Below are 26,870 nucleotides of genomic sequence, written 5' to 3'. Positions count from 1 at the left end.
GCACTTCCCTGGTGATCCAGTGGTTAGGACTTGGCACTTTTCACTGCCATGGCCCTGGGTTGGGGAACTAAGATCCTGCAAGTCGCATGATGTGGCCAAAAAACAAAAGTTTAACAAAAATCAATTATAATTCAGATTCACTAATTTAGGGCTTCCCTGGTGGCTCAGATGATAAAGAATCTGCCTGCAATGTGGGATACCTGGGTTTGACCCCCGGGTTGGGAAGATAGCCTGGAGAAGGGAACAGCTACCCACTCCAGTATTCTGGCCTGGAGAATTCCATGGACAGAGGAGCCTAGCATGCTACAGTCCATGAGGTCGCAAAGAGTTGGACACGACTAAGTGACTTTCACATTCAATAATTTATTATACCTGTCTGAAATCTTACAGATTTCATCTTGAGATATGTCAGAAATTAAATAATTCTTCTTTCTGTTCTATCTCAAAAGTAGTACAAAATTTTTGTAAGATCAGTGGGACACTGTTATGAGTGAAAAGAAATGTTTTGAACTATAGCCCTTAGCAGGGCAAATGTCATACAGATTTGTTTATCCAAGTCTGAGGGTGAGGGGTGGGTCCTGCCTCTAGTTAAATAAGTAACTCAAACAGCTGAGATTCAGATTTTTTTAAAGCTGATCTCAGCTATTAAAAAGAATGCATTTTAATCAGTTCTAATAAGGTGGATGAAACTGGAGCCTATTATACAGAGTGAAGTCAGAAGAAAAACACCAAAACAGTATATTAATACATATATATGGAATTTAGAAAGATGGTAACATATATATTACTCCTTGGAAGAAAAGTTATGACCAACCTAGATAGCATATTGAAAAGCAGAGACATTGCTTTGCCAACAAATGTCCATCTAGTCAAGGCTATGATTTTTCCAGTGGTCATGTATAGATGTGGGAGTTGGACTGTGAAGAAAGCTGAGCACCGAAGAATTGATGCTTTTGAACCGTGGTGTTGGAGAAGACTCTTGAGAGTCCGTTGGACTGCAAGGAGATCCAACCAGTCCATCCTAAAGGAGACCAGTCCTGGGTGTTCATTGAAAGGAATGATGCTAAGGCTGAAACTCCAGTACTTTGGCCACCTCATGTGAAGAATTGACTCATTGGGAAAGATTCTGATGCTGGGAGGGATTGGGGGCAGGAGGAGAAGGGGACGCCAGAGGATGAGATGGCTGGATGGCATCACTGACTCAATGGACATGAGTCTGAGTGAACTCCAGGAGTTGGTGATAGACAGGGAGGCCTCGCGTGCTGCAATTCATGGGGTCCCAAAGAGACACGATTGAGCGACTGAACTGAACTGAACTGAACTGAACTATGATCCTATATGAGAGACAGCAAAAGAGACACAGATGTAAATAACAGACTTTTGGACTCTGTGGGAGAAGGCAAGGTTGGGATGATTTGAGAGAATAGCATTGAAACATGAATTATCATATGTGAAATAGACGGCCAGTCCAGGTTCAATGCATGAGACAGGGTGCTCAGGGCGGGTGCACTGAGATGATCCTGAGGGATGGGATGGGGAGGGAGGTGGGAGGGGGTTCAGGATGGGGAACACATGTATATCCAGGGCCGATTCATGTCAATGTATGGCAAAAACCACCACAATATTGTAAAGTAATTAGCCTCCAATTAAAATAAATTTAAATAAATAAATAAAGCTGATTTTATGTTTACATCTGGAGAAAAGTTTGACGGACTTTGATGTTCCATCAGATTCTAAAGAGCTTTGAGGAGAAAAGCTCCTGCTCTTTCTGTCTTTGTACTCACCTCAGAAGCGAATTTGATTTAGGAAAACTAAACGTTGGTGTTCTTCTCTTGCATTTTCCTGGTTTTACTGCTTTTATCCCTTGGAATCTCAATTTCTCCTATTCCAGGAGTGTTTAAAGCAGATAATTAAACCCTGTAGTTTTGTATACATGAAAGGAAGGTCTGGAAATATATACTTCAAGTTTTTTTTTAATGAGTTTCTTTTCTCTCAAAGACAGACTTAAATATTGATTCAGCTGCACTGGGTCTTCGTTGCAGCATGCAAACTTTTACTTGTGGCATGTGGGATCTAGTTCCCTGACCAGGGATCAAACTGGGCTCCCTGCATTGGGAGCACAGAGTTTTAGCCACTTTCCATTAGGGAAGCCCCTCTAAATGATTAACAATTATCTGTTGGAGTGGGATTTAGAAACTGGTGGTTAGGGAGTGACTTCTGCTTTTGAATTTCCTCTGTACTGTTGAGCTTTTAACTTTTAGACTAAAAGAATAAAGAAAAAGAAAACAAGCAACAAAATAGCAGTAACGGGTTGGATCTCAGGCTGCTTAGTGCTTTTAACTTATGCTCTTAAATAATTACTGAGTCAAAGAGGAAGTCAAAATACAACATACTGTTTAGAACCCAGGAAAAGGAAAACATCCTTTTCAGGACTTTGGGGATACACATACTCAAAACATATTCTTGAATGCTTTCATTAAGGAGTGAAAAGAGCAACTAAGCCCGTGCACCAGAACTACTGAGCCAGCATTCTAGAGCCCATGAGACCACGTGTTGCAACTACTAAAGCCCGCCCACTCTAGAACCTGTGCTCTGGAGCAAGAGAAAACTCCTCCATGAGAAGCTCGTTCACCGCAACTAGAGTAGCTCCAGGCTGCTACAACTAGAGAAAGCCCGAGTAGCAACGAAGACCCAACACAGCCAAAAATAATTAAAAACATTTTTTAAAGAGTGAAAAGAAATTAACGAACGTCATATAGGGAGCAGAAGGGCTTCCATGGTAGCTCAGATGGTAAAGAATCCGCCTGCAATGAATGCAGGAGACTCTGGTTCAATTCCTGGGTGGGGAAGATCCTCTGGAGAAGGGATAGGCTACCCACTTCAGTATTCTTGGGCTTCCCTGGTGGCTCAGCTGGTAAAGAATCTGCCTTCAATGAGGGAGACCTGAATTCCATCCCTGGGTTGGAAAGGCCCCCTGGAGGAGGGCATGGCAACCCACTCCAGTATTTTTGCCTGGAGAATCCCCAAGGACAGAGAAGCCAGGCAGGCTACAGTCCATGGGGTGGCAAAGACTCGGACATGCCTGAGCGACTAAGCACAGTACAGATACATAGTGAGCAGAGTTGTGTATTCCCCAAATGTGCGTTCAGGTTCTAATTCCCAGTACCTGTGAATGTGACCTTATTTGGATATAAGGTCTTTGCAGATGTAATCAAATGTAAATGATTTTGTACTGGGTGGGCCCTAATCCAGTGACTGGTATCCCCATAGGAAAAGAGAAATTTAGACACACACACAGATACACACTCAAGGACTGCTGGCAACTACCCAAAGCTAGAAGAGGCACAGAAAGATTCTTTCCTAGATTCTCCAAAGAGAACACTCAGTTCAGTTCAGCCGCTCAGTCATGTCTGACTCTTTGCAACCCCATGGACTGTAATATGCCAGGCTTCCCTGTCCATCACTAACTCCCGGAGCTTACGCAAACTCATGTCCATTGAGTCGGTGATGCCATCCAACCATCTCATCCTCTGTTGTCCCCTTCTCCTCCTACCTTCAATCATTCCCAGCATCAGGGTCTTTTCCAATGAGTCAGTTTTTCACATCAGGTGACCACAGTGCCCCACCATAATCTTAATTTTTGGATTGTAGCCTCTAGAACTGTCAAAAAGTAAATCTCCATTTTTAAACCACCCACTTGGTGGTACTTTTTTCAGCAGCCCCAGAAAACTAATACACTCCATAAATCAGGGGCTCTGAAAGATACATAGCCTTTTGATGAACTTCCCTGTATGTATAAAGAAATGCCTGAATTTTACATAACTGCTGAAGTCCCTGTTAAACTGCCCACTTCTCTAAACATTATGTCATGGACAGCTTTTCATGTCCACAAATATACAGCTTTAATAAATTGTATTAACTATATAATCTGAACAGTAGCATCTCTTACTAATGACTTAAAATTTGTTTTAAAAAAAAGATTGGGACTTTCCTGGCAGTCCAGTGGTTAGAATTCCACTCTTCCACTGATCGGGACATGGGTTCAGTCTTTGGTTGGGGAACTAAGATCCCGTAAGCTTCACGCCCCCGCCCCCCTGCCAAAAAAAAAAAATTGAAATAAAAAAAAAAATTTATCACACAGGGTCCTCATTCTTCGTTGCAGCAGGGGGGATCTTTAGTTGCATGTGGGAACTCCCAGTTGCAGCATGTGGGATCTAGTTTCCTAACCAGGGATCAAACCTGGGCCCCCTCCCTTGGGAGCATGGAATCTTAGCCACCAGATCACCAGGGAAATCCCCTCAAATTGTACTTTCCCCAAATTGTATATTTTTAATATAACAAAGCTGCAGTGAACATCCTTGTGTACACCTATCTTCGTATCTCCTCCTTTGGGTAAGTCAGGGGAGGATTCCTGAGTCAAAGGGTAGACAGAGTCAAAACATCAATATTTGAGCATCTTACCAAACTCCCCTCCAGAAATGCTGCACAACGCACCCTTCTAACTGCAGTCAGGTGAGCACCCTGCTCTCTGCTCCTTCATTACTCTGCCTTCTGCTAATCTCTCTTTTCTAACATCCTCACTGATACCACACAATCACATACCACATACCACACAATCTATTTAGAGTACTCAATCAATGGTTTCAAATGTGTTCACAGAATTGTTCAACCATTGCCACAGCCAATTTTAGGACACTTTCATAAGCCCCCAAAGAAATCCCATTGTTCATTCTTTCCCATTCTCCCCAAACACTGGCAACCACTAATCTACTTAGCCTATTTAGGATATTTAAATTAAATAGAATCATACAACCTCTGTGGCCTCTTGTGACTGGTTTACTATACTCTGCATACTTTTTCAAGACTCATTCACACTGTAGTGAAGCTGAGCCTCCTAAAACAGAGTTCCCTTACCTGGTTTATGATTAACCTCTCTATCTAAACCATTATTCCTTTTCTTGTCCCCTCTGACCTTGATCCTGCGCTCACTGAACACTAATCATCTAGAGGTATCCACTGACTAAGACAGCTACTGTTGATAACATGGAAACAACATCTATGTATTAAAATTGCTGTTGTAGACATCAAATGTACAAACTCAAGTTACATCTCCAGGGCAAGATGAGCTCACAGGACCCTGAGAAGTGGAAACTGGAAAACTCATAACTCCTTGAAACTATGATTTTTAAAACATCACAGAAATGATACAGGACAATGACTAATCTCAGCTTCCTTGTTCTTCCCTTTTAAAAACACCTCCAACTCAAAGTTGGAATGGATCTGAAACATGTCCCCCACTCCCTTTCTTGGTACTCTGCGATAAACCATGACTGTGCTGCCACATCTAGTGTCAGAGTTTGGCCTCTTACACTGCAGACACAGGAGCCCTTTGCTGAGCAACAGTAGTGCATATAAGTACTTCATTTCTTTTTTGGGCCAGAAAACGTTCTACTGTATGCATGTATCACCCTACAGCCACCAGGGTGACCCTTGTGGAAGGCAAAACTGACTCTGCATCCACTGCCTAAAAGCTGGCAGAAGCCCCTCACTGCCCTCAGGATAAAGACACAGCCTGACCTCGGCCTACGGGCGTGCCCACATCTCAGCTCCAATGACCCACATTTCAAGCCCTCAACAGCCTTATCTGGCTAGTGGCTAGACTATGGCCTGTTAAAATATACAATGCCAAACTCTAGGTAATATTAGCCATTGATTAGATAAACAAACAGGCTTCCCTAATGGCATCTGGTCCCATCACTTCATGGGAAATAGATGGGGGAACCGTGGAAACAGTGTCAGACTTTATTTTTGGGGGGCTCCAAAACCACTGCAGATGGTGACTGCAGCCATGAAATTAAGAGATGCTTACTCCTTGGAAGAAAAGTTATGACCAACCTAGATAGCATATTGAAAAGCTGAGACATTACTTTGCCAACAAAGGTCCATCTAGTCAAGGCTATGGTTTTCCCAGTGGTCATGTATAGATGTGAGAGTTGGACTGTGAAGAAAGCTGAGCACCAAAGAATTGATGCTTTTGAACTGTGGTGTTGGAGAAGACTCTTGAGAGTCCCTTGGACTGCAAGGAGATCCAACCAGTCCATTCTAAAGGAGATCAGTCCTGGGTGTTCTTTGGAAGGACTGATGCTAAAGCTGAAACTCCAGTACTTTGGCCACCTCATGCGAAGAGTTGACTCATTGGAAGGGACTCTGATGCTGGGAGGGACTGGGGGCAGGAGGAAGAGGGGACGACAGAGGATGAGATGGCTGGATGGCATCACCGACTCGATGGACGTGAGTTTGAGTGAACTCCGGGAGTTGGTGATGGACAGGGAGGCCTGGCGTGCTGCGATTCATGGGGTCGCAAATAGTCAGACAGGACTGAGTGACTGAACTGAACTGAACTGAATGGTTCAGAGGTAGAGAATCTGCCTGCAATGAGGGAGACACGGATTCGATCCCTGGGTTGGGAAGATTCCCTGGAGAAGGAAATAGCCATGCACTGCAGTATTCTTGCCTGGGAAATCTTATCACACAGAGGAGCCTACTGGGCTACAGTCCATGGGGTCGCAAAAGAGTCAGACACTACTTAACAACTAAACAACAGATAAGCAAACTAGGTCCTATCTGCAAGTGATCGACAAATCCTGGCCGCCTAAGGAATATCTAAGTGAGGTAGGGGTGTTCTAGATCTTCTGCGAGTCACATCTGTGGCCACCAGCTCTTTCGACTCTGCCCCATCAGTTTTCTCTGTCTGGACCCATGTCTTCCTCCTGTTCCCTGCAGCACTGGCTGAATCCTTCCAGCAAAGTAATGTGAGATGACGCGTTTAAACAGAGCTAATGTGTGGGCCATCACAGTTCACAGACAAGCCTCTCCCAGAAGGAGCAAGGGAGGCCTTTTAAAATATCCTGTCGTCCTGTAAGCAGAAACTTCAAGAGATCTTTTTTCCTGGGCCTTTCAAATCCCTCTTTGGAGGCAATCCTGGGAAACGGGGTAAAGAACAGAGAAATCAGAAAATGATACCTTTATACATTTAGAATGGATAAACAGCTAGGTCCTAGTGTATAGCACAGGAAGCTGCATCCAACATCCTGGGATAAACCATAATGGAGAAAAACATTAAAAAAAAAAAAAAAGAATGTGTATATGTTTATAACTGAGTTACTTTGCTCTACAGCAGAAATTAGCACCACATTGTACATAAATCAACTATACTTCAGTTAAAAAAAAAAAACAAAATGGTATTTTAAGATGGAGTCCTGGACACTAGCTTCTTACTGTCCTCAAGTTTGGATGCCCTGCTGCCCTGCACTCCAGCCCCTGCCCAGGGGCTGAGGTTCCATGAAAACACTCTTTCCTTCCTTCCCACAGAATCTCTGGGGAGTTAGCACCTCTCTGCAAACTGATAATGATCTTCCAAATAAACTCCTCTCCTGGGGAGGAGAGAGAGTAGAGCCCAGCTAACTGCTAAGTCACTTCAGTCGTGTCCAACTCTGTGCGACCCCATAGACGGCAGCCCACTAGGCTCCTCCATTCCTGGGATTCTCCAGGCAAGAACACTGGAGTGGGTTGCCATTTCCTTCTCCAAAGCATGAAAGTGAAAAGTGAAAGTGAAGTTGCTCAGTCGTATCTGACTCTCAGCGACTCCATGAACTGCAGCCTACCAGGCTCCTCTGTCCATGGGATTTTCCAGGCAAGAGTACTGGAGTGGGGTGCCATTGCCTTCTCCAAGTAGAGCCCAGGGCCTGACCCAAATGTTTTTAGGTCTGACCAGTGGATAAGAAATTCTGGGCCCTGCCTGAAAGAGCCCATACACTGACTGGGAAGGCAGACTCACCTCCAGGGCAGCCGGGACTGTGAGCTGGGGTTTGAGGATTATCCTAAGGGTGGTGGAGGTCAGAGGTGAGTTGGGATGGAATCATCAAGGAAGACACAGCCCTCCCCTCTCCACAGGATGAGAGTGAGATAGGTAATCCCCAAGAGGAGTTTGGGAAAAGCAAAGGAAAGATGGCATGAGAAAGCCTTGTGCCATGGCACAAAAGGGAGACCTTCTCATTATTCCTTTACATTCCACCCCTCCCTTGACAGGTGCGCACACAGGGGTGGGCCTGTGGAATTTGTCCCCAGCCTACACCCGAAGCAGGAAGCCCAGCCACACTAGTGGACACCTGAGCTGAAGGATGTGGGCAGCATGGAGGTGAGTGCTGCCCTTCCCAGTCCTGGCCCTCACAGACGCGACCCACCCCCACACCTCAATCAGATGACTTCTCGCTGTCCCCAGAGGCCAGCGGAGACATCAAGGACCACTCTCCTCCAGGCTTGGGCCCCTGGGTCCTCTGGACACAGTGAATTTTGACCTAGTCATCTCAAGTGAAACACGGTACTTTTATTGGAATGAATCACACACTAGCTCCCTGAGAGGTGGGAGGGCTGGCCTTGGAGCAGGACTGACCCTGCCCCCCAAGTCGAAATAGGCCTAGAATTCACAGCCCCATATCCAGCCACTCAGCTCCCACCCGAGGGCATGCAGGGCCTGGTGCTCAGTCCTCCTCCTTGTCTACTGTCTCTTCTTTAGATTGCAAAGACGGGCTGGAGAGGCCATCGTGGTCTATGCTTGTCAACCTGGCGTTGAGAATGGTGTTCTTGGCCGCTTCCTCCGTCACATCGTCACTCAACATGTCCTCATTCGAGAGTTCCTCGCTTATGCTCCTGGAGAAACCGTTGGAGAAAAAGTCTGAGCTGCATCCTTTTAGGAGCTGAGAAAACAGGCCAGGCCTGGCTGTGTATTCCTGAGAGGCGGGGCTTTCCCATGCCTTGGTGGGTCCCCAGCCAAGCTTCTGTGTGAGCCTAGGAGGGGTCCTCGCCTCCAGAATCAGGCCTGTTGCATCTCCCAACCCTGGTCAAACCCTTTGCTCTTCTGCATCTTTGGGATGCCGTTTACCATCTTCATCACTGGCATTTACTGGGCACTTGCCTTGTGCCACTGTGCCGACCACTCTACTATTTATTTATTTAATTTTGTTTTTTGGCCTCACCACACGGCTTGCAGGATTTTAGTTCCCCGACCAGGGATGGAAGCCCAGGTCCTTGGCAGTGAGATCACAGAGTCCTAACTACTGGAATGGCAGGGAATTCCCGCCAACCCCTTCATTTGGCTTTAACCTTCCCAATTCCTATGAGAGAGGAAGGCTAGGGTCTATGTCTTCACCTCTCTATGCCTCAGTTTCCTTAGCTGTAAAATGAGGGATAGTGACAGGACCTGCCTGTCACTACTGCACGTGGTGACTGTTAGGACACAGGTGGAAAGGCATGCAATGAGAACAGGCCCTGACACATGGGAAATGCTCCATGCACGTTATCATCCCATGTTGCAGATACTGAATCTCAGAGGTAGTAGGTCACCTCCCTGTGCACATGCTGGCGAGTGTGAGCAGAATAGAGCTCCAGGCTCCCTGGCTCCGGAGCCTGTGCTTTTAGTTACCATGCTGTCCCTCTGCTGCATGCCAGTCCCCCTCTCTACAACGGACCAAACGCCTATTCATCCTTCAAAGCCCTACTCAAATATCCCTTTTTCTGGGAAGCCTGCCCCAAATCCCTAAAGTAAAGCTCCTCCCTCCTGGGGTTCCTATAGGTCCTGTATATTCCTGTGTCAGAGTCCATTGGTGAAAACTGTTTGCATATCTGTCTCCCTCGCTCAAGCCTTGGAACCTCTTACCTCTGACAGCCCGGCTCTGGTACCATGCCCAGCTCAGGGGCTGTCAATGAGAGTTTGAACAAGGAGACAAGGGAAGTAGGCCGAAGGTGGGGAGGAGGACTGAGGAAGCCAGTGGCAGAGGCCCCTGTGCTATGAGCAGAGGGCACTGGAAGACATCAGGTAGCCTCTGCCCCTCCCTGTTGCTCAGGTCCAGGGAGAGAGTTGTGGGCTCTGCTGGCCTAAATCCTAGGAGGAGTGTTTCTACCAATCCTGACAAGCCTTCTCCAGGGGCACTTAAGAGACCAGAGACCAAAGAGTCCATAAAGCAGTTGGGTGGAGCCCATTTCCCAAGCGGGGTCCTGGGCTACTGGGGCCAGGAGGCCAGAGTCATCAATCAAGACTGGGTCCCTTTGGTGGCTTCCCAGGCTGCCTACTGGTTAAGAATCCACACGACCACTGCAGGGTGTGTAGGTTCAATGCCTGGTCAGAGAACTAAGACCATCCATGCTGTGTGGTGGTATGGGCAAAAAAAAATCATAATAAAAGACTGGGTCCTTTTTGAGGAACTGGGAGTTCAGAAAGGATTGGAGAAATACTCAGAAAGCTGATTCCAAGCCAGTCCTCTGTGCCCTGGGAGGGGAGGAAGCCCAGAGCATCGCCACGGGCATCACCCGTGTAGACAGGCATCAGGGGATGAGGAAAGAAGAAGGTCTGCCCCACGCTGGGTCAGGAGAGCCAGACAGGATGGGAGCTGGCAGAGGCTGGGCTGGACCAAGGCAGGTTGCAGCACCCAGGAGAGCGAGGGAGTCTGTGTGAGTACAGAGTAGCCTTGGTATCACAGGCCTCCTGGCAGCAGGGCGGGGATGGATAGTGTCTGACATGCTCTCATGGCCAGCAGCTTGGAAACCAGGCCCTGTTCTGGCCAGAGCCCAGAAGCCACGCACACTCACCTTGTATGTGGGGCAATGTGCTCCAGGGTATCAGGCAGGGGCTGATCTTGCGTTTCTGGCATACTGGAGCAGTAGAACAAAGCCACGAGGGCCGAGAGGCAGCAGAGAATGATGGCTAAGATGGCAATGTTCTGGCTGACGAGTGTCAAAGAAGAGATGCCTCCAACTGCCCAGACCAGAGACACTAGACCCAGACCTGTTGCCCTGGAAGGGGAGGTGAGAGTTCATTTGGAGGCTTTTGGGGCCCAGCGACTGGACTGGGTGGGAAAAGCAGCCTCCCAAAATCCCACACCCTCATCTCTACCCTGTCCAACTCACTGTGCAACCTTGGAGAATTTAGTTCCTTGTTATTGCAAGGTAGGTAGTAATTTTTTATGGAGCCAGGAGTAGGAGAATTATAAGGCTCATACACCATAGTGTGGGTGTGTGAGGGTGGCTGGGGAGGGGGATACTATAGCCATCATCAAGGGTTCCTCTGGAGAAGGGCCTGAACCTCAGAGTGGCCCAGACACAGTTTAGGCAGTCAGTGCCAGTCAGGGACTGGAGTCAGACAGCCTAGGTCCAAACCCCACGTTTGCCATCTGCTATGTCTGACCTTGAGCCAGTGCCCTTACCGCTCTGATTTCATGTCTGAATTAGGGTTGATGATGGTGTTAGGGGGATATTTAGGGTGAGAGCTAAATGGAGTAACCCATGTAAATTGCTGAGCAGAGTGCCTGTCACCAGGTGAATGCCCAGTCTCAGCTGCTGTTATTCATTCTATTATTGCCCACCCCCGACCATGCCCCGCCCCCACCATCACCCTCCAGGCCCCTACCTGAGGACAGTGGGGAGGAGTTCAGAAGTGTAGATGTAGAACATGGTGATGGAGGCGGCCAGGTTGAACTCTCCAAGCAGGGTTATCAAGACCAGAAGGGATTTCAACTCTGTGGCCAGACAATGCAGCTGCCTGAGTCTGTGGCCACCCTTCCCTCGGGGCAGCCTGGGGAGGCCTGCCCACTGGCCCTCCCTCAATCCCCCTCAGAAGGCATCTGGACAGTCCACCCCCCACCACCTGGTCAGCTGGCCAGCAGACTCAGAGAAGGGTCAGTCTGCTAGAGGGAATAAGTACATGAGCAGGCAGAGCTGGTCAGTAGAGTGGGGCCCGTGTGGGCTCTCGGCCAGCACCCACTGTGTGGACTCCGCTCCTGCATCCCTGCCTCCAGGCTCTCTGTGATCCTGCACATGTTCACCAAGGCCCAGCTTCCCCCGCCCCACCGCCTGCTCCTTCTGGAGCATCCATTCAGCCCCAGCCCGGCACCTTGTGTGCCTGGCTGCCTGCTCAGGGCTCTCCCCACTTCCCCTTCATTCTCTGCCAGGTAGAGAGGGGTAAGGGGGCATTTAGTCCCCGGGGCCTGAATGGCTAGACATTCCAGGATGCCCAACTCTGGGGAGCCAGATTATACACTGGAAGAGGCAGAAATGATTTCGGGAAAGCCCATTCCTCAGGTCTAGGGGAGTGGAACCCAGGCTCACTGACCTGGAGCCAGGAGTTCCAGCTCCTCCCCTACCAGCCTCTGCGGGACCCTGCCCTAGGCCTCCTCCCCGTACCCAGCTCCGGGTCTGGCTTCACTTGGCTCCAGGACGAAACTGGAGACCTAGTTTTATTTACTGGGGATTTTCCTCCTAGTCTGTCTAGTTTCAGACAGTTCTGCTTAAGTCATTATAGACCCACATTTTAAAAAAACCACTGAACAATAGAAACTGAATAATGGCTTTGTTTCTTCTGTTTTGTTTTAGCCAGTCAACACTGCCAACAGCAGGAGAGGGAGAAAAAGGGTCCAGGTCAAGACACACAAAATTGCAGTCCCCAGGGAGAGTGAGGGAACGCCATGAGGCAGATCCTGGACACAGCCTCCCTGACCCTGGCCCCAGAGGCTGAGGGGGCTCCTGTGGTACCCATTCTGATCAGGTGAATGAATGCTGACATCTTAATGTCCACATCTCAGCCCTGCCACATTCTGCCAGCCTGGTGACCTGGAGCATATGCATTGTTCTAGGACTCTGCAATTTTGAAAATACTGAGAGTCCGCCCTCCCGTTTCCTTCCCTGGTTCTGAACTGACAGGGCACGGGGCATGGGGCCCCCCTGGGAATGAGTGGCCTCCATGCAAGAATTGTTCCTGAGAGTTTGGCCCAGTGTTATGCTCAGTCTTCAGTGGGCAGTTGAGCTTTTCCTGGTGAGGCTACAGATGACACAGGGCTGGGGTGGCAGTTGAAGACTACTTCTACTGCCTCTGTTCGCATTTAATTATTGATGTGGGTAGGACTCGAGGGGAAGAAGGCTGCCCGCTCTCCTGCCCAAGGACGATTCCTCTGAACAGCACCTCTTCCCCTCCCAGGACCCTGGGACCTTCCAGTGCCCTGTCCTGGGAGGCCCCTCTTCACCCATTCTAGAGAATGGTTCCCTTCTCAGGAAGTGCTAGGGCCACTATAGGGCTGGCGGGCTGTGGATGCAACAGGCTGACCCCCAGGGTGTTGTGTTGCCTGGATAGGGGCAGGAGGCACGAGGAAGGGATTCGAGGAAGCTAGAAGGTTGGGGGGTGCCACCAGGGAGGCGGAAAGGGGGTTGTGGAGGCTGTACCTGATGGGAGCGTAAGGCTAAGGAAGCACATGATGGCACCTTGGAACAAAGTCACAATCAGTGTTCGTCTCCTCTTCAACTGCTCGATGAGAAAGATGCAGCAGAGCCGGGCGGGCACCTCCATCATGCCAGGAATCACTTGTGTGAGGTAGATGTCCACACCCAATTCCTTTATCTTGAGGCCCAGCATGTAATAATTGCAACCGACGGCAAACCTGGAATTCGTTACCGGAAGAGAGAGACACTCCGAGAAAGACACACGGAAAGCCAGGGCCAGGAATAAAGACAGGCAGAGGACAGCATGGCAGGGTGGCCATGGAGGACAGGAACAAACACAGAGATCTGGGTTCTGCGGGCTGCACCAGGGTTCTCAGGCCTTGCTCCCCCACCGGCCCCCCAACATCTATTCTCTCCCTGGATCCCTGAACTGCAAGCCCGTTTGCAGTCCCCGCCGCCAGCCCTGGGTACTCACCATATGCTGCACATCACCAAGGTCAACTTGCGGAGGTCCTTGTTGCTATAGAAGTCCAGGATAGAGGCCGAAGCCACCTTCTTTCCAGGCAGTTGCAACTACAGGACAAGCAGGACCGGCCACAGCAGGGCCAAGACCCCAGCTTGCTCCCCGCCAGCGGGACTCATGATGTCCCCTGCCCTCTGCCTCCCAGGGCCAGCCTGGCCTCTGGCTTTTCCCTGGCAGGGTTCCATTTTGCCATCACTCTTTTCCTCAAGCAGTGGGCTGGGGACACCCTCTGGGCCGAGGTCCCATGTAGCCCTCCTGCCCGGGCCCCGACTCCAGGCCAGAGGTCTCTTACCTTATCCAGCAGACTTAAAGGAATGGTCTTTTTGTTCACACCAGCTGCATAGCACAACACTTGCTTGGCCTCCTCCAGCTTCCCTTTCATTATCAGCCACCGTGGGGACTCTGGAAGAATCCTGCATGGCCCATCCCTCTCTTACCCATCACTCCAAGATGGCCCCATCCCAGCCTCAGCCATGGCCATTCTGTTCCAGCATGAGGTGACTCAGATGTTGGAGGCTTTGAAGGTGATCATCATCTTTGGACTCCCATACCCACTCCTGCCCAAGCCATTCTACAGTATCCACCACTGCTCAGTGACACCCTGGCCACTGGCTGCTTCTGCACCACAGCTTCTGTCCCCCTCAGCCACCTCTAACAGCTATTTTCTATCTTAGGGGTTGTCCACACCTGCCCAGACATACTGAGGCCTCTTCCCTCTGCATCCACATCCTCTGTTAGAGCCTCGTTCTCGTAGTTGGGGATTCTCCTGTTTCCTATCTCCTAATAGCCTGGAGAGTATGGGAGACAGGACCCCAGTTTTGACTGCAGGGCCCAGCGCCTGCCTGGGTGAATGGAGGTCTCTACTCCGGCCCACTTCCTCCTGGTTACATCTCCCGTTGCCTTTGACCTCAAAATAACCCTAGGTCCTTGGTTCTTCCTAATCCTTCCAAGTTGAAGAACCTATACATTTTAACATTTAAAGCACTTCTTAAGTGTCCTTATTTTATCAGTCTGTTAATCCTCTGCCCAACCCAGATCTAGTATGACTATTCCCAATGTATTCTCAGCCTCAGGGCCTAGTGGCTTGCCCAAACTCTCAGAGGCGGAGCTAGTATGAACCTCAGTCCCCTGGAAAGGCACTCTCAACAAAACCTTGCCATCAGCCCCTGCTGATTTCTTGTAACTGTCCCTCTTCCTGCCCCAACCTGGACTCTGCAGCTGGCCACTGTACACACACACCCAGGACTCTAGAGACAACTTCATCCCCTCTACCTGCCCCTGCTCCTGTTCCCTACCCCCTGCAGCCCCCCAAGGGGCCAGCAACCAGTCACCCTGTTATCCTCCTCCATTCTAAGGCTACAAAACTGTCCTCAAGTCATTAAACTGGGATGTCTCCCAAAAGATGGGAGATTGACCACATGCCTACTAAAATAGAGGAGTGAGGAGCTTCCCTCGTGGTCCAGTGGCTAAAATTCCATGCTCCCAATGCTCGAGTTTGAACCCTCATACGGGAACTAGTCGCTCAGTCATGTCCAAATCTTTATGAGCCCATGGACTGTAGCCCACCAGGCTCCTCTGTACCAGGGATTCTCCAGGCAAGAATACCAGAGTGGTTGCCCTTTCCTTCTCCAGGGGATCTTCTGGACCCAGGGGTCAAGCCTGATCCCCCAAGCTGCAACTAAGAGTTTGCATGCCACAAGGAAAATGGAAGATCCCGTATGCTGCAACTAAGACCTGGCACAATCAAATAAATTAATAATAAATAAATTTTTTTTTAAAAAAAGGAGTGAAAAAAGATACCAACCCTCAAGTAGGAGAGATGGGAAGAAAGATTTGGCAAGTACATGAAGCCCAGAAGTGGATGAAGTGGGCCGACTGGGCAGGCAAGGCCCGTGCCGCACAGCTGGAGAGGTCAGAGAACCTTGCTCCTGGCTTCAGAGGACCCTGGAGACCCCAGTCCTCAGATGTGGAATAGTTGGCACTGAAAGCATAGGAGAGGCTGAAACTGAGGAGGGCCCTGTGAGGATCCTGGGTTGGAAACCTTTCTGTGTCCCCCGTTTCTTGTTTGTAGGGAACAGACTCCAACCTCCATGAGTGTCCCTGAATGCCAATGGACTAATCAGGGAAGGGAGGGGATGCAGAAACAAGGAAGGAGCAGCCAAGAAACAGCAGTGCAGATTTGGGGCAGGGTCCTGGCTCAGCCTCAAGGGATACACAGAACAATATCTTCTGAGTTCTTTATGAAGCCCCCAATAAATGGAAGCTGTCGGCACTCTTCATTCCAAAGAAGACTACCTAAGGCCCAATTAAAGGAACCAGAGAAGCTCATCAAAAGATTACTTGAGGGCTTCCTTGGTGGTCCTGTGGCTAAGATATATATATATATATATTTTTTTTTTTTTTTTTTTAATATTACCTGAAACCAGATTAGAGGAGTATAGGTCCTGCACATACCCTAATCTTATCAGCAACTCCGCCCTTGAACCATTACTATAAAACTCCTCATTGAATCCTCTGGGGTTGGGACACAGTTTCTGGGGCAGGAGCCTGCTTGTCCCCTCTTTTGTCTGGCAAAGCAATAAGGCTTATTCTTTTCTGTTTCACTCAAAACTGTGTCTCTAGGATTTGATTTGCCATTGGTGCACAGAGGCTGAGTTTTCAGCATCAAGGGTGAGGAAGAAGGGAAATGAAATGAAAAAATGAAATCAGAGAAAAAAGGAAGAATCGAATATAACATGGAACTTTTTTACCTGAAATTTCAGCTGAATTCCTAAAGCTGTTAAGAATGTCTGATAACCTCACCTTCTAAAGACAGGTATTACCACCTTCAGGACAGCATTTATTATTAAAAAAAAAAACAAACCACCACGGCCCAGTGGCCATTTTCCTTTGCCAACTAGAAAGGCTAGAAATGTCCTGTTCGTGGAAGTGAGAGTCTTGAATCTCTTTCCCTCCCCATGTTGCTCATCTACTCATGTAAGACACAGTCTTCAAGTCATCTACTCAAGCCTGATGAAAAGCACAGTCTTGGAGAAAGGGAGTCTGTCCTTATATTCTGTGGCAAGATGATCCTTGCTTCACCCAGAACTGCCAAACCCTTAACACGGTGATTTCAGTTTTCTCCCTCTCTGCCTTCTCTTTTGTTCCTCTCCTTTTGCCACCTGGATGACTCTATTTTTTCAGGGCCTCCTCACTCCTCAATCTCCTCTGGCTCCACAGAAGCCACCTCAAGGTCACCAAGACCAACAGATGCTTCTCACCTTTCTTGCCTTCAACTCTGACCATTTCCTAATCCTTAAACTCTTGCCTTTCAACATTTTTTTCTTCTGGTTTTCTGACCACCTCTCTGACATCTCTTTGAGGATCTCCTCTGATGGCATAAATGCTGGGGTTCCAGAGGGTCTGCCTTGTCTCTTTCTCCTCTCATATACTTTCTCCCAGGGAAAATCCCATGCACTCCAACCCTTCACGGACTCCCCACCTTCCTAGTCTCCAGCCCATCAGACCCATCCTTGTAGCATGTCCTATATTTGTTTGCTCACCAGATATAGCAGATGAGGGGGAATATAGGTGTTCCTCCCAACAGAAACAGCAGCCGCCAGTGGGGAAGGCTGTAGGCAAGTCCGGTCAGGAAAACGACTCCCATGGCGAAAAAGCAGTGTCCCAGGATGAAGGCGTAGGCCCGGTACATGCCCATTAGCCACTCGGTGACTATGCAAAGGACAAAATCGTAATCAGCTCAGGTTCACAAGGCTGCCCCCACACCCAGGCTTCTGAGATGCCCCAGCTCTGCTCAGGGACTGGCGTTCTCCTGCCTGCTTGGGATCTGGGTCCAGAGACAGCACTTCAAAGCCACAGAGAGTGCCTAAGTGTCCCCAGGGCACACTGCAGGCCCTCGCCCGAGCTCCCAACCACAGAGGAGGCCTCCACTTTGTCCTCATCCTGGAAGTTCCCTCTAAACACCTCCTGCCTGACCACACACCTATCACTGAGAAGGCCTGGTCCTGGGCACAGGACTTCACATGTGGCCTGACACATGCAAGGCGTCACTGTCCTTGTCTTTACTCTTAGTGCATCAGTGCTTTGGCCACTTAGAGCTCAGCCTCTGTGGAGGACCCAGTTCCCTCTGGCTGGGACTCTGGAAATTTCCCAGTGGGAAGCTGGAGCAGAGTTCCCCAGCAGGTTTCACACAAGGCCATGGCAGCAATAAATGTATGGGTGCGTGGGAGTTTTGCATCACGGGTTGGGGGTGGGGGGCAGAAATCCCAGCTCTTTCACATAACTACCGTGTGACCCTGAGCAAGTTGGTTAACTTCCCAAGGTTCAAATATCTTCCTCAGCTAAAGGAATAGCAGAATAGTCCCTGCTGAATAGACAGTTGCCAGGATGAAAGGAGTCAGTACGTGCTTACTAGCGACCTGGGCTTTCTTAAGAGTTGAATAGGCATAAGCCATGTAGGTGAAGCAGGGAGTGTGAAGGGGCAGGGGATGTGCGGGGTACCAGGGGGATGATGGTGCAAGGGCAATGTGGGCACAGATTTTCTGGCATCCCTCAGCCTCCACTGGCTGCCAGGTTGGGCCATAACCCTAACTGTCCGGTGGGTTCCCAGCAGGTGCGCGCCAGCTCCACCCCCTTCCCAGCGCCCCGCCCCCAGCGCCCTGCCTCACGCCTCACGTAAAGCCGAGCTGCTGATGGCGTAGCCCACCACGGCCTGGGACACACAAAAGCGGAAGAATATATACTGGTTAAAGCTGCTGACAAAGGCTGTCCCGAAGCCGAAGATCATCAGCTCCAGCAGCGACAGCAGGATGGTGGGGTAGCGGCCCAACCTGCAGGAGTGGAAGGGCGCTTGCGCCGAGACCGTGGATCTCTGCGGGTGGCCCCACTCCGCACTCAGGGCCAGATCCTGAGCCGTCCACCCGCCTCTGGAGTGCCCCTACCCTTGCCTCCCTTAAATTGAGATTCATTGGCTCTGAACGGCCACGAAGACGAGGGAGGGATGTCCCAGGGCCCAGAGGAAACTCCAAAAGACTTACTTGTCAGTTATGAACCCGAAGAAGAAAGCCCCCGTCAAGAGCCCAGCCAAGAACATGGTATGCACGATTTCCTTGTTTGGTTCCCCGCCACACACCAAGTCAAACTGGGGGTTATATGCAGGGATTGGCCACAGGCCTCCACCCAGGGCCTTCTAGGTCCAGAGACTGAGCCTCCACCCAGGGTGGGCTTTTAGGCAAAAGGGCCAGGGGCAATGGCAGGTAACTTGTGTGCAGCAGGCCTCAGCTGCGTTACCTCTGCATCCCACCTACATCTAGCAGACTCGAGGAACTAGGGCTGGAGAGAGAGACTGGAGACACAGGCCAAGAAAGGGGATAGATGGACAGGTGACTGAGCGAAGGCCAGAATCACCAAAGACTCTTTCCCAAATACAGATGCTAGGCTCCAGGCTAGAGAATCAGATTGGGCAGACCTATGCTGTGAAAGGGCCAGGTTGACAGCTTAGGCTGAGAAACTGTTAAGAGGTACCAGATCAAAGCTGTTCTTTCCCCAATTCTCTAACTTTTGTGATTTTTGAAGGCAGAGTCACAACTCCAGAAGCAATTTCCTGGACAGATGGCAAACACCACCACCTGCCCATACTCCCCAGCCTACTCTAGCTTCCTGGCTAAGATTGGTAAGCCTAGGGCTGGGCAGAAAGAATCCTGTTTCTGCCCTGGCCAAATGCTTCACCTTCGTGGGTCTCAGTTTTCCCCCCACTGTTCAGTGAGGGTGAAGGCACATCTCTGGGGCCCTGGGGTAGCTTCAGACAACTCAGGACAAGGCATACCTCATTTATCAGCGACCGCCTCTTCATTTCAGGATAGATCCACCCATTTTGACATGAGTCTGTGTGATTGAGGCCAAATTGGATGATAGAATGCAGATCCCATTCCACAGGCACGTACATGAGGCAAGTCAGGAAACTGCCATTGGGTGCACGGGGCAGGGTCAGATTCATCTGCTCAGCCTCTGTCAAGTTGCTGTCTACTGCCAGTATCCAGCTGGTGTTGCAATAGGGCTTTTGGGGTGTGAACAAAAAGATATCAGCAAACATGAAGAAGGAGGCCAAGAAGTTGGGAATAAAGTTAAGGGCCACCAGCCTCCGCTGGAATGTGCCAAACTCCCCCACCACATCCATAATGTTGGTTAATTTATCATCCTGGGCATCTATGGCCCTCAATCTCTGTAATAGCATATCCAGAGAACAGGAACGGGGGCTTTCTGCTCCGTCGTGTTGGTGGAGGTTCCTGGGATGAGGATGGGATTTGAATTCTATCTTGAGGCTGTTTTCCTTTGCCATCTCTGCAAAGAAAGGATGCAGCTCAGTCTTCACTGACACCACTTTTCAGAACATCAGAGGCCAGTGTGGGAGCCACTGGCCAGAAAGTGGCCTCTCTGGCTTGAAAACAGTTTAGATCCCAACTCAATGGCCTCTGTAGTTCCCTCCTCTGTTTCGGAAATTTCTTAATTTGTCCCCCATTGTCCCACCTGTTGGTGACATGTAGAACACTTAAGCTTTTTTAATGTGTTAGAAAATGCTCTGTTATCATGAATGGCTAAGTCCTGAGGAGCTCCCCTGAAACTTACCCACAGTAGAAACTTTGTTTATACACGTACACACACACACACACACACACACAAGCTGAGGCACAACCAGTCTTGCAAAAGATAGGAGAGGTCTCCGGGGATCATTGCTTAAAAAAATTTTTTTTTGGCTTAGAAGTGGCCATGAACTGAGGCCAAGGTGGGTGGCGAGAAGCCTTGGCTGCAGAGGTGGGGAGCCAGGAATGGTGCCATGGGGTGCCAAAATGGTAGGGTATTGGACAGCAGTAGCATGCCGAGCTGGAAAGGCACGCAAAGTGGAGGAGTGAGGTAGCAAAACTGACTGTAAGGATATTACCTTGGAACAGCAACAAGGGAGTGGGGGGACCTAAGCTTAAAACTCTGTTTTGAGCAGAAACCCTCAGCAGAGCTGAAGAGATTTTGGGTTGGGGTACCACTTGGCTATCAGCAAAAGTAGATGCAAGTCTGCTCGGAAGGAAAGTTTCTCCAAACTAAGCTGGCAAGGTTCTCACAGATTAAGATGAAGCCAAGGACTCGAAACAAATATTATCAAATTCTTGAGAAGTTAAGTCATTCTGAGAGTAGGAGGTGGAAGTTACAATTATGGAGACGGACTTACAATCAGAGGCAAATAGCAGATACTTTGGAGTGAAGACACAACTTGTAAAGTTAAAAACTACGGAATAACAAGTTGTTGTTCAAATAAACACCCTAAAGGGAAGATTAAATAGATGCAACACAAAATGAATGAGACAATAGAAGAGGACTTCCCTGGTGGTACAGTGGTTAAGAATCTGCCTGTCAATGCAGGGGACACAGGTTCAATCCCTGGTCTGGGAAGACTGCACATGCTGTGGAGAAACTAAACCTGTGCACAATTATTGAGCCTGTGCTCTAGAGCCCATGCTCTGCAGCAAGAGAAGCCACAACAAGGAGAAACCTGTGCACCGCAACTAGAGAGTATTCCCGCTCTTCATAACTAGAGATGCCTGTGCAGCAATGAAGACCCAGCGCAACCAAAAAAGTAAATTTAAAAAAAGAAGAAGAAGATAGAAGATTTAACATGCATCCAGTTGCAGGCTCAGTGGGAGAAAGAGAGAGTTGATATTTAAGGAGATAAAAGCAATCATTTTCTAAAAGTTGAAAAACACAAATCCTTAGACTCAGGAAACAGCATATCCCACTCAGGATAAATAAAAGAGAAATCCACTGTAACACAGCTGCAGAACACCAGTGACAAAGAAAAGATCTTCAAAAACATCTAGAGAGAAGATAGCTCAGTTCAGGCACTCAGTTGTGTCCTACTCTTTGTGACCCCATGGACTGCAGCATGACAGGCCTCCCTGTCCATCACCAACTACCAGAGCTTGCTCAAACTCATCTCTGTCGAGTCAGTGATGCCATCCAGTCATCTCATCCTCTGTCATCCCCTTCTCCTCCTGCCTTCAATCTTTCCCAGCATCGGGGTCTTTTCCAAGGAGTTGGCTCTTCGCATCAGGTGGCCAAAGTATTGGAGTTTCAGCTTCAGCATCCGTCCTTCCAATGAATATTCAGGACTGATTTCCTTTAGGATTGACTGGTTTGATCTCCTTGCTGTCCAAGGGACACTCAAGAGTCTTTTCCAACACCACAGTTCAAAAGCATCAATTCTTTGGCGCTCAGCTTTCTTTATAGTCCAACTCTCACATCCATATGTGACTATGGGAAAAACAATAGCTTTAACTAGACAGACCTTTATCAGCAAAGTAATGTCTCTGCTTTTTAATATGCTTTCTAGGTTGGTCATAGCTTTTCGTCCAAGGAGCAAGTGTCTTTTAATTTCATGGCTGAAGTCACCATCTGCAGTGATTTTGGAGCCCTCCAAAATAAAGTATGTCATTGTTTCCATTGTTTTGGCATCTATTTGCTATGACGTGATGGGACTGGATGCCATGATCTTAGTTTTCTGAATGTTGAGTTTTAAGCCAACTTTTTCACTCTCCTCTTTCACTTTCATCAAGAGGATCTTTAGTTCTTCTTCACTTTCGGCCATAAGGGTGGTCATCTGCGTATGTGAGGTTATTGATATTTCTCCCAGCAAACCACTTCAGTATTCTTGCCTTGAGAACCCCATGAACAGTATGAAAAGGCAAAAGGATAGGACACTGAAAGATGAACTCCCTAGGTTGGTAGGTGTCCAATATGCTACTGGAGAAGAGTGGAGAAATAACTCCAGAAAGAATGAAGAGATGGAGCCAAAGCAAAAACAATGCCCAGTTATGGATGTGACTGGTGATGGAAGTAAAGTCTCATGCTTAAAAGAACAATATTGCATAGGAACCTGGAATGTTAGGTCCATGAATCAAGGTAAATTGGAAGTGGTCAAACAAGAGATGGCAAGAGTGAACACATTGACCTTTTAGGAATCAGTGAACTAAAATGCACTGGAATGGGTGAATTTAACTCAAATGACCATTATATCTACTACTGTGGGTAAGAATCCCTTAGAAGAAATGGAGTAGCCCTCATAGTGAACAACAGAGAGAAGAGAGATCATGGACAAATGCAGTCTTTTGTTAAGAAACAAAACTTGTGGACAATATATTTGGATAATTTTTTTTACTTTCTTTTTGGGGGAATTTTATACTAAAACTGACCAAATCCTTTCTGTGTAAGATAAGACATTTGAACCATTGAGATCTAAGTTGTGATTTTAAGCTTGTTACATTTTTTTCTTTTTTTCCCAGCCTACTCTCCCAGCTTCATTTGTAGTTACTCTGTTCCATGTACAGAGGGTTGTGGTCACTCTGGGTTACCTAACAAAACACTATGAAGTTTCATGTTTACATTCCTGCTCTTCTTCTTAGCTGCTAAACTTAGGCATATCTGCCTGTTACATTTTTATAAGGGTGAAATGTTACCACTACTTTAATTACTGTTATAAATAGCTTTATAATGTTGAAGAATCACTGTTTAAGATTTTTGACTCTTCTTTTTTTAAAAAAGAAACAGAAGTTGTTAAGCAACAAGGAAACCAGGAAGAGTGAAGAGTATCTTCAACATTTTGACAGGAAATAACAGCCAACCTAAAACTGCTTACTCAACAAAATTATCTGTCAAGAATTAGAGTAAAATACAGTTATAGTCACATGTTGAGGCAGCAACACACTGATGGCACTTCTAAAGGATAAGGAGGAGGATGCGCCAAATAAAACGAAATGTATGCGAAAATGCAAAATCCTATAACACAAAAGTCAAGCAAATGGTTTTGGTGGGAATTCCCAGGCAGCCTAGTGGTTAAGACTCTTGAGTGTTCACTGCCAAGAACCTGGGTTCAATCCCTGATCTGGGAACTAACATCCCGAAAGCTGTGTAGCATGGCCAAAAAAAGAGAATAGTTTGGATCAGGGATATATGGTGTAGTGAAAAAGGAGTTCAGAAACTGTGTAAAAGAGGAACTCATTAATAAATGGGTCTTAAACTGTTGGGAAAAAAATAAAGGATTAGGAGGAAGAAAATTATGTCAGGACAACCTGAGATGCAGTGGTGAGCAATCAAATATTGCAGTAAATAATAAAAGCTCTGTTCAACTGTAGAATTAAAAAAACAAGATAAGATGGTGGGTAGCAATCATATATGTTAGGATAGGTATGATCAGAACCTGGGTTATCTTAAAATCTTTCTATTGTTCAAGGTAGAGGAGAAAGATGCCAAAATTTCAAAGTTACTTTTTTTTTTTTCGGCTGTGCTTCCTGGCTTGCAAGATCTTAGTTCCTCAACCAGGAATCAAACCCATGTTCCCTGTAGTGGAATTGCAGAGTCTTAACCACTGGACTTCCAGGGAAGTGCCTCAAAGTTACATTTGCATTTGATAAAAATTTTAAGGATGACCACTATAATAGTATAGCTAGAAAGAGTAGTGGAAAAAGACTAAAGAGAAAAACAAAACCCAAACCTCAGTCCAGAAAAAGTGAAGAAAAGAAAAAAGAAATGTAGAAAAAGTGGAATTCAATAAACGTGATTGGAAGAATGAATCAAAGTACATTGATTATCGCCGGTTAGTAATGCAGAGACATGGGTTCCATGGGTTCGATCCCTGGTTGGGGAACTAGGATCCCACATGCTGTGGAGCAACTGAGCCCACATGCCACACACCAAGAGAAGCCCTCAAGGGCTATAACAAAGACCCCACATGATGCAACTAAGAACTGACACAGCCAAATAAATAAATAATGAAAACCACAAAGGCTGAAAAGAACGGTCATTTTTTAAAAAAAGATAGTTGGTTTCAGCTTTCTAAAAATCAAATTAATATGCTGTTTTTAAACAGTCCAGTTCAGTTCAGTCACTCAGTCATGTCCCCCATTAACCACATTAACCACAGCACACCAGGCCTCCCTGTCCATCACCAACTCCCGGAGTTCACTCAAACTCATATCCATTGAGTTGATGATGCCATCTAACTATCTCATCCTCTGTCGTCCCTGCTCCTCCTGCCCTCAATCTTCCCCAGCATCAGGGTCTTTTCAAATGAGTCAGCTCTCCACATCAGGTGGCCAAAGTATTGGAGTTTCAGCTTCAACATCAGTCCTTCCAATGAACACCCAGGACTGATCTCCTTTAGGATGGACTGGTTGGATCTCCTTGCAGTCCAAGGGACTCTCAAGAGTCTTCTCCAACACCACAGTTCAAAAGCATCAATTCTTTGGTGCTCAGCTTTCTTTATAGCCCAACTCTCACATCCATACATGAGTACTGGAAAAATCATAGCCTTGACTAGATGGACCTTTGTTAGCAAAGTAATGTCTCTGCTTTTCAATATGCTGTCTAGGTTGGTCATAACTTTCCTTCCAAGGAGTAAGTGTCTTCATTTCATGGCTGCAATCACCATCTGCAGTGATTTTGGAGCCCAGAAAAATAAAGTCAGCCACTGTTTCCACTGTTTCCCCATCTATTTGCCATGAGGTGATGGGACCGGATGCCATGATCTTAGTTTTCTGAATGTTGAGCTTTAAGCCAACTTTTTCACTCTCCTATTTCACTTTCATCAAGAGGCTCTTTAGTTCTTCTTCACTTTCTACCATAAGGGTGGTGTCATCTGCATATCTGAGGTTATTGTTATTTCTCCAGGCAATCTTGGGCAGCCAATATTTCCCCATTTTCCCAGAACATACCCATTTTCTGTCTTTTATGCTTCTGTAATAAATCATAGTGCCCCCTTTCCCTCCCACAGGTGTCCTGATTTTGATGACAAATGGTCACTGCAAAAGTGAGAGCTGCTCAGTTGTGTCCAACTCTTTGTGACCCCATGGACTGTAGTCCTTCAGGCTCCTCTGTCCATGGAATTTTCTAGGGAAGAATACTGGAGTGGGTAGCTGTTTTCACTCCAGGGGATCTTCCCAACCCAGGGATCAAACCTGGGTATCCTGCATTGCAGGTGGATTCTTTGCCAGCTGAGCTACAAGGGAAGCCCACTCTGTAAGAAGGTACACTTAAAGCATACGGTCATGAAAGGCTGAGAGTAAAAGGATGTAAAAGTTATATTCAGTTCAGTTCAGTCACTCTGTCGTGTCTGACTCTTTGCAACCCCATGAATAGCAGCACGCCAGGCCTCCCTGTCCATCACCAACTCCTGGAGTTCACTCAAACTCATGTCCATCGAGTCGGTGATGCCATCCAACCATCTCATCCTCTGTCATCCCCTTCTCCTCCTGCCCCCAATCCCTCCCAGCATCAGTCTTTTCCAGTGAGTCAACTCTTCACATCAGGTGGCTGAAGTATTGGAGTTTCAGCTTCAGCATCAGTCCTTCCAATGAATATTCAGGACTGATTTCCTTTAGGATTGACTGGTTTGATATCCTTGCTGTCCAAGGGACTCTCTCACAGTTCAAAAGCATCGATTCTTTGGTGCTCAGCTTTCTTTATAGTCCAACTCTCACATCCATACGTGACTACAGGAAAAACCATAGCTTTGACTAGACAGACCTTTGTTGGCAAAGTAATGTCTCTGCTTTTTAATAAGCTTTCTAGGTTGGTCGTAGCTTTTCTTCCAAGGAGCAAGCGTCTTCTAATTTCATGGCTGCAGTCACCATCTGCAGTGATTTTGGAGCCCAAGAAAATTAAGTCTGTCACTGTTTCCATTGTTTCCCCATCTATTTGCCATGAAGTTATGGAACTAGATGCCATAATCTTAGTTTTCTGAATTTCTGAGTTGAGTTTTAACTCAGATTTTTCACTCTCCTCTTTCACTTTCATCAAGAGGCTCTTTAGTTCCTCTTCACTTTCTGCCATTAGGGTGGTATCCTCTGCATATCTGAGGTTATTGATATTTCACCCACAATCTTGATTCCAGCTTGTGCTTCATCCAGTCCAGCATTTCACATGATGTACTCTACATATAAGTTAAATAAGCAGAGTGACAATATACAGCCTTGACGTACTCCTTTCCCAATTTGGAACTAGTCTGTTGTTCCATGTCTGATTCCATCTGTTGCTTCTTGACCTG

General features: G+C 47.6%; 1 protein-coding gene across 2 annotated transcripts in view; it reads right to left on the bottom strand.

The window, feature by feature from the left end:
* Positions 1-8,366: 8,366 nt before the first annotated feature.
* Positions 8,367-26,870, bottom strand: part of SLC22A14 (solute carrier family 22 member 14) — a 25,694-nt gene continuing 7,190 nt past the window's right edge. For both annotated transcript variants that reach the window (XM_061395938.1, XM_061395939.1), the window contains exons 2-10: positions 19,611-20,125; positions 18,823-18,926; positions 18,461-18,615; positions 17,329-17,497; positions 14,079-14,199; positions 13,739-13,836; positions 13,267-13,481; positions 11,462-11,570; positions 8,367-10,848 (exon numbers count right to left, since the gene is read on the bottom strand). In XM_061395938.1, coding sequence (XP_061251922.1) covers positions 10,641-10,848; positions 11,462-11,570; positions 13,267-13,481; positions 13,739-13,836; positions 14,079-14,199; positions 17,329-17,497; positions 18,461-18,615; positions 18,823-18,926; positions 19,611-20,125 — 1,694 coding nt within the window. In that variant the 3' untranslated portion in view covers positions 8,367-10,640. The remainder of the gene's footprint in view (positions 10,849-11,461; positions 11,571-13,266; positions 13,482-13,738; positions 13,837-14,078; positions 14,200-17,328; positions 17,498-18,460; positions 18,616-18,822; positions 18,927-19,610; positions 20,126-26,870) is intronic.

The sequence above is a fragment of the Bos javanicus genome, chromosome 22 (assembly GCF_032452875.1).
Source record: "Bos javanicus breed banteng chromosome 22, ARS-OSU_banteng_1.0, whole genome shotgun sequence".
Taxonomy (NCBI): domain Eukaryota; kingdom Metazoa; phylum Chordata; class Mammalia; order Artiodactyla; family Bovidae; genus Bos; species Bos javanicus.
This window is presented reverse-complemented; position numbering and strand designations above follow the sequence as displayed.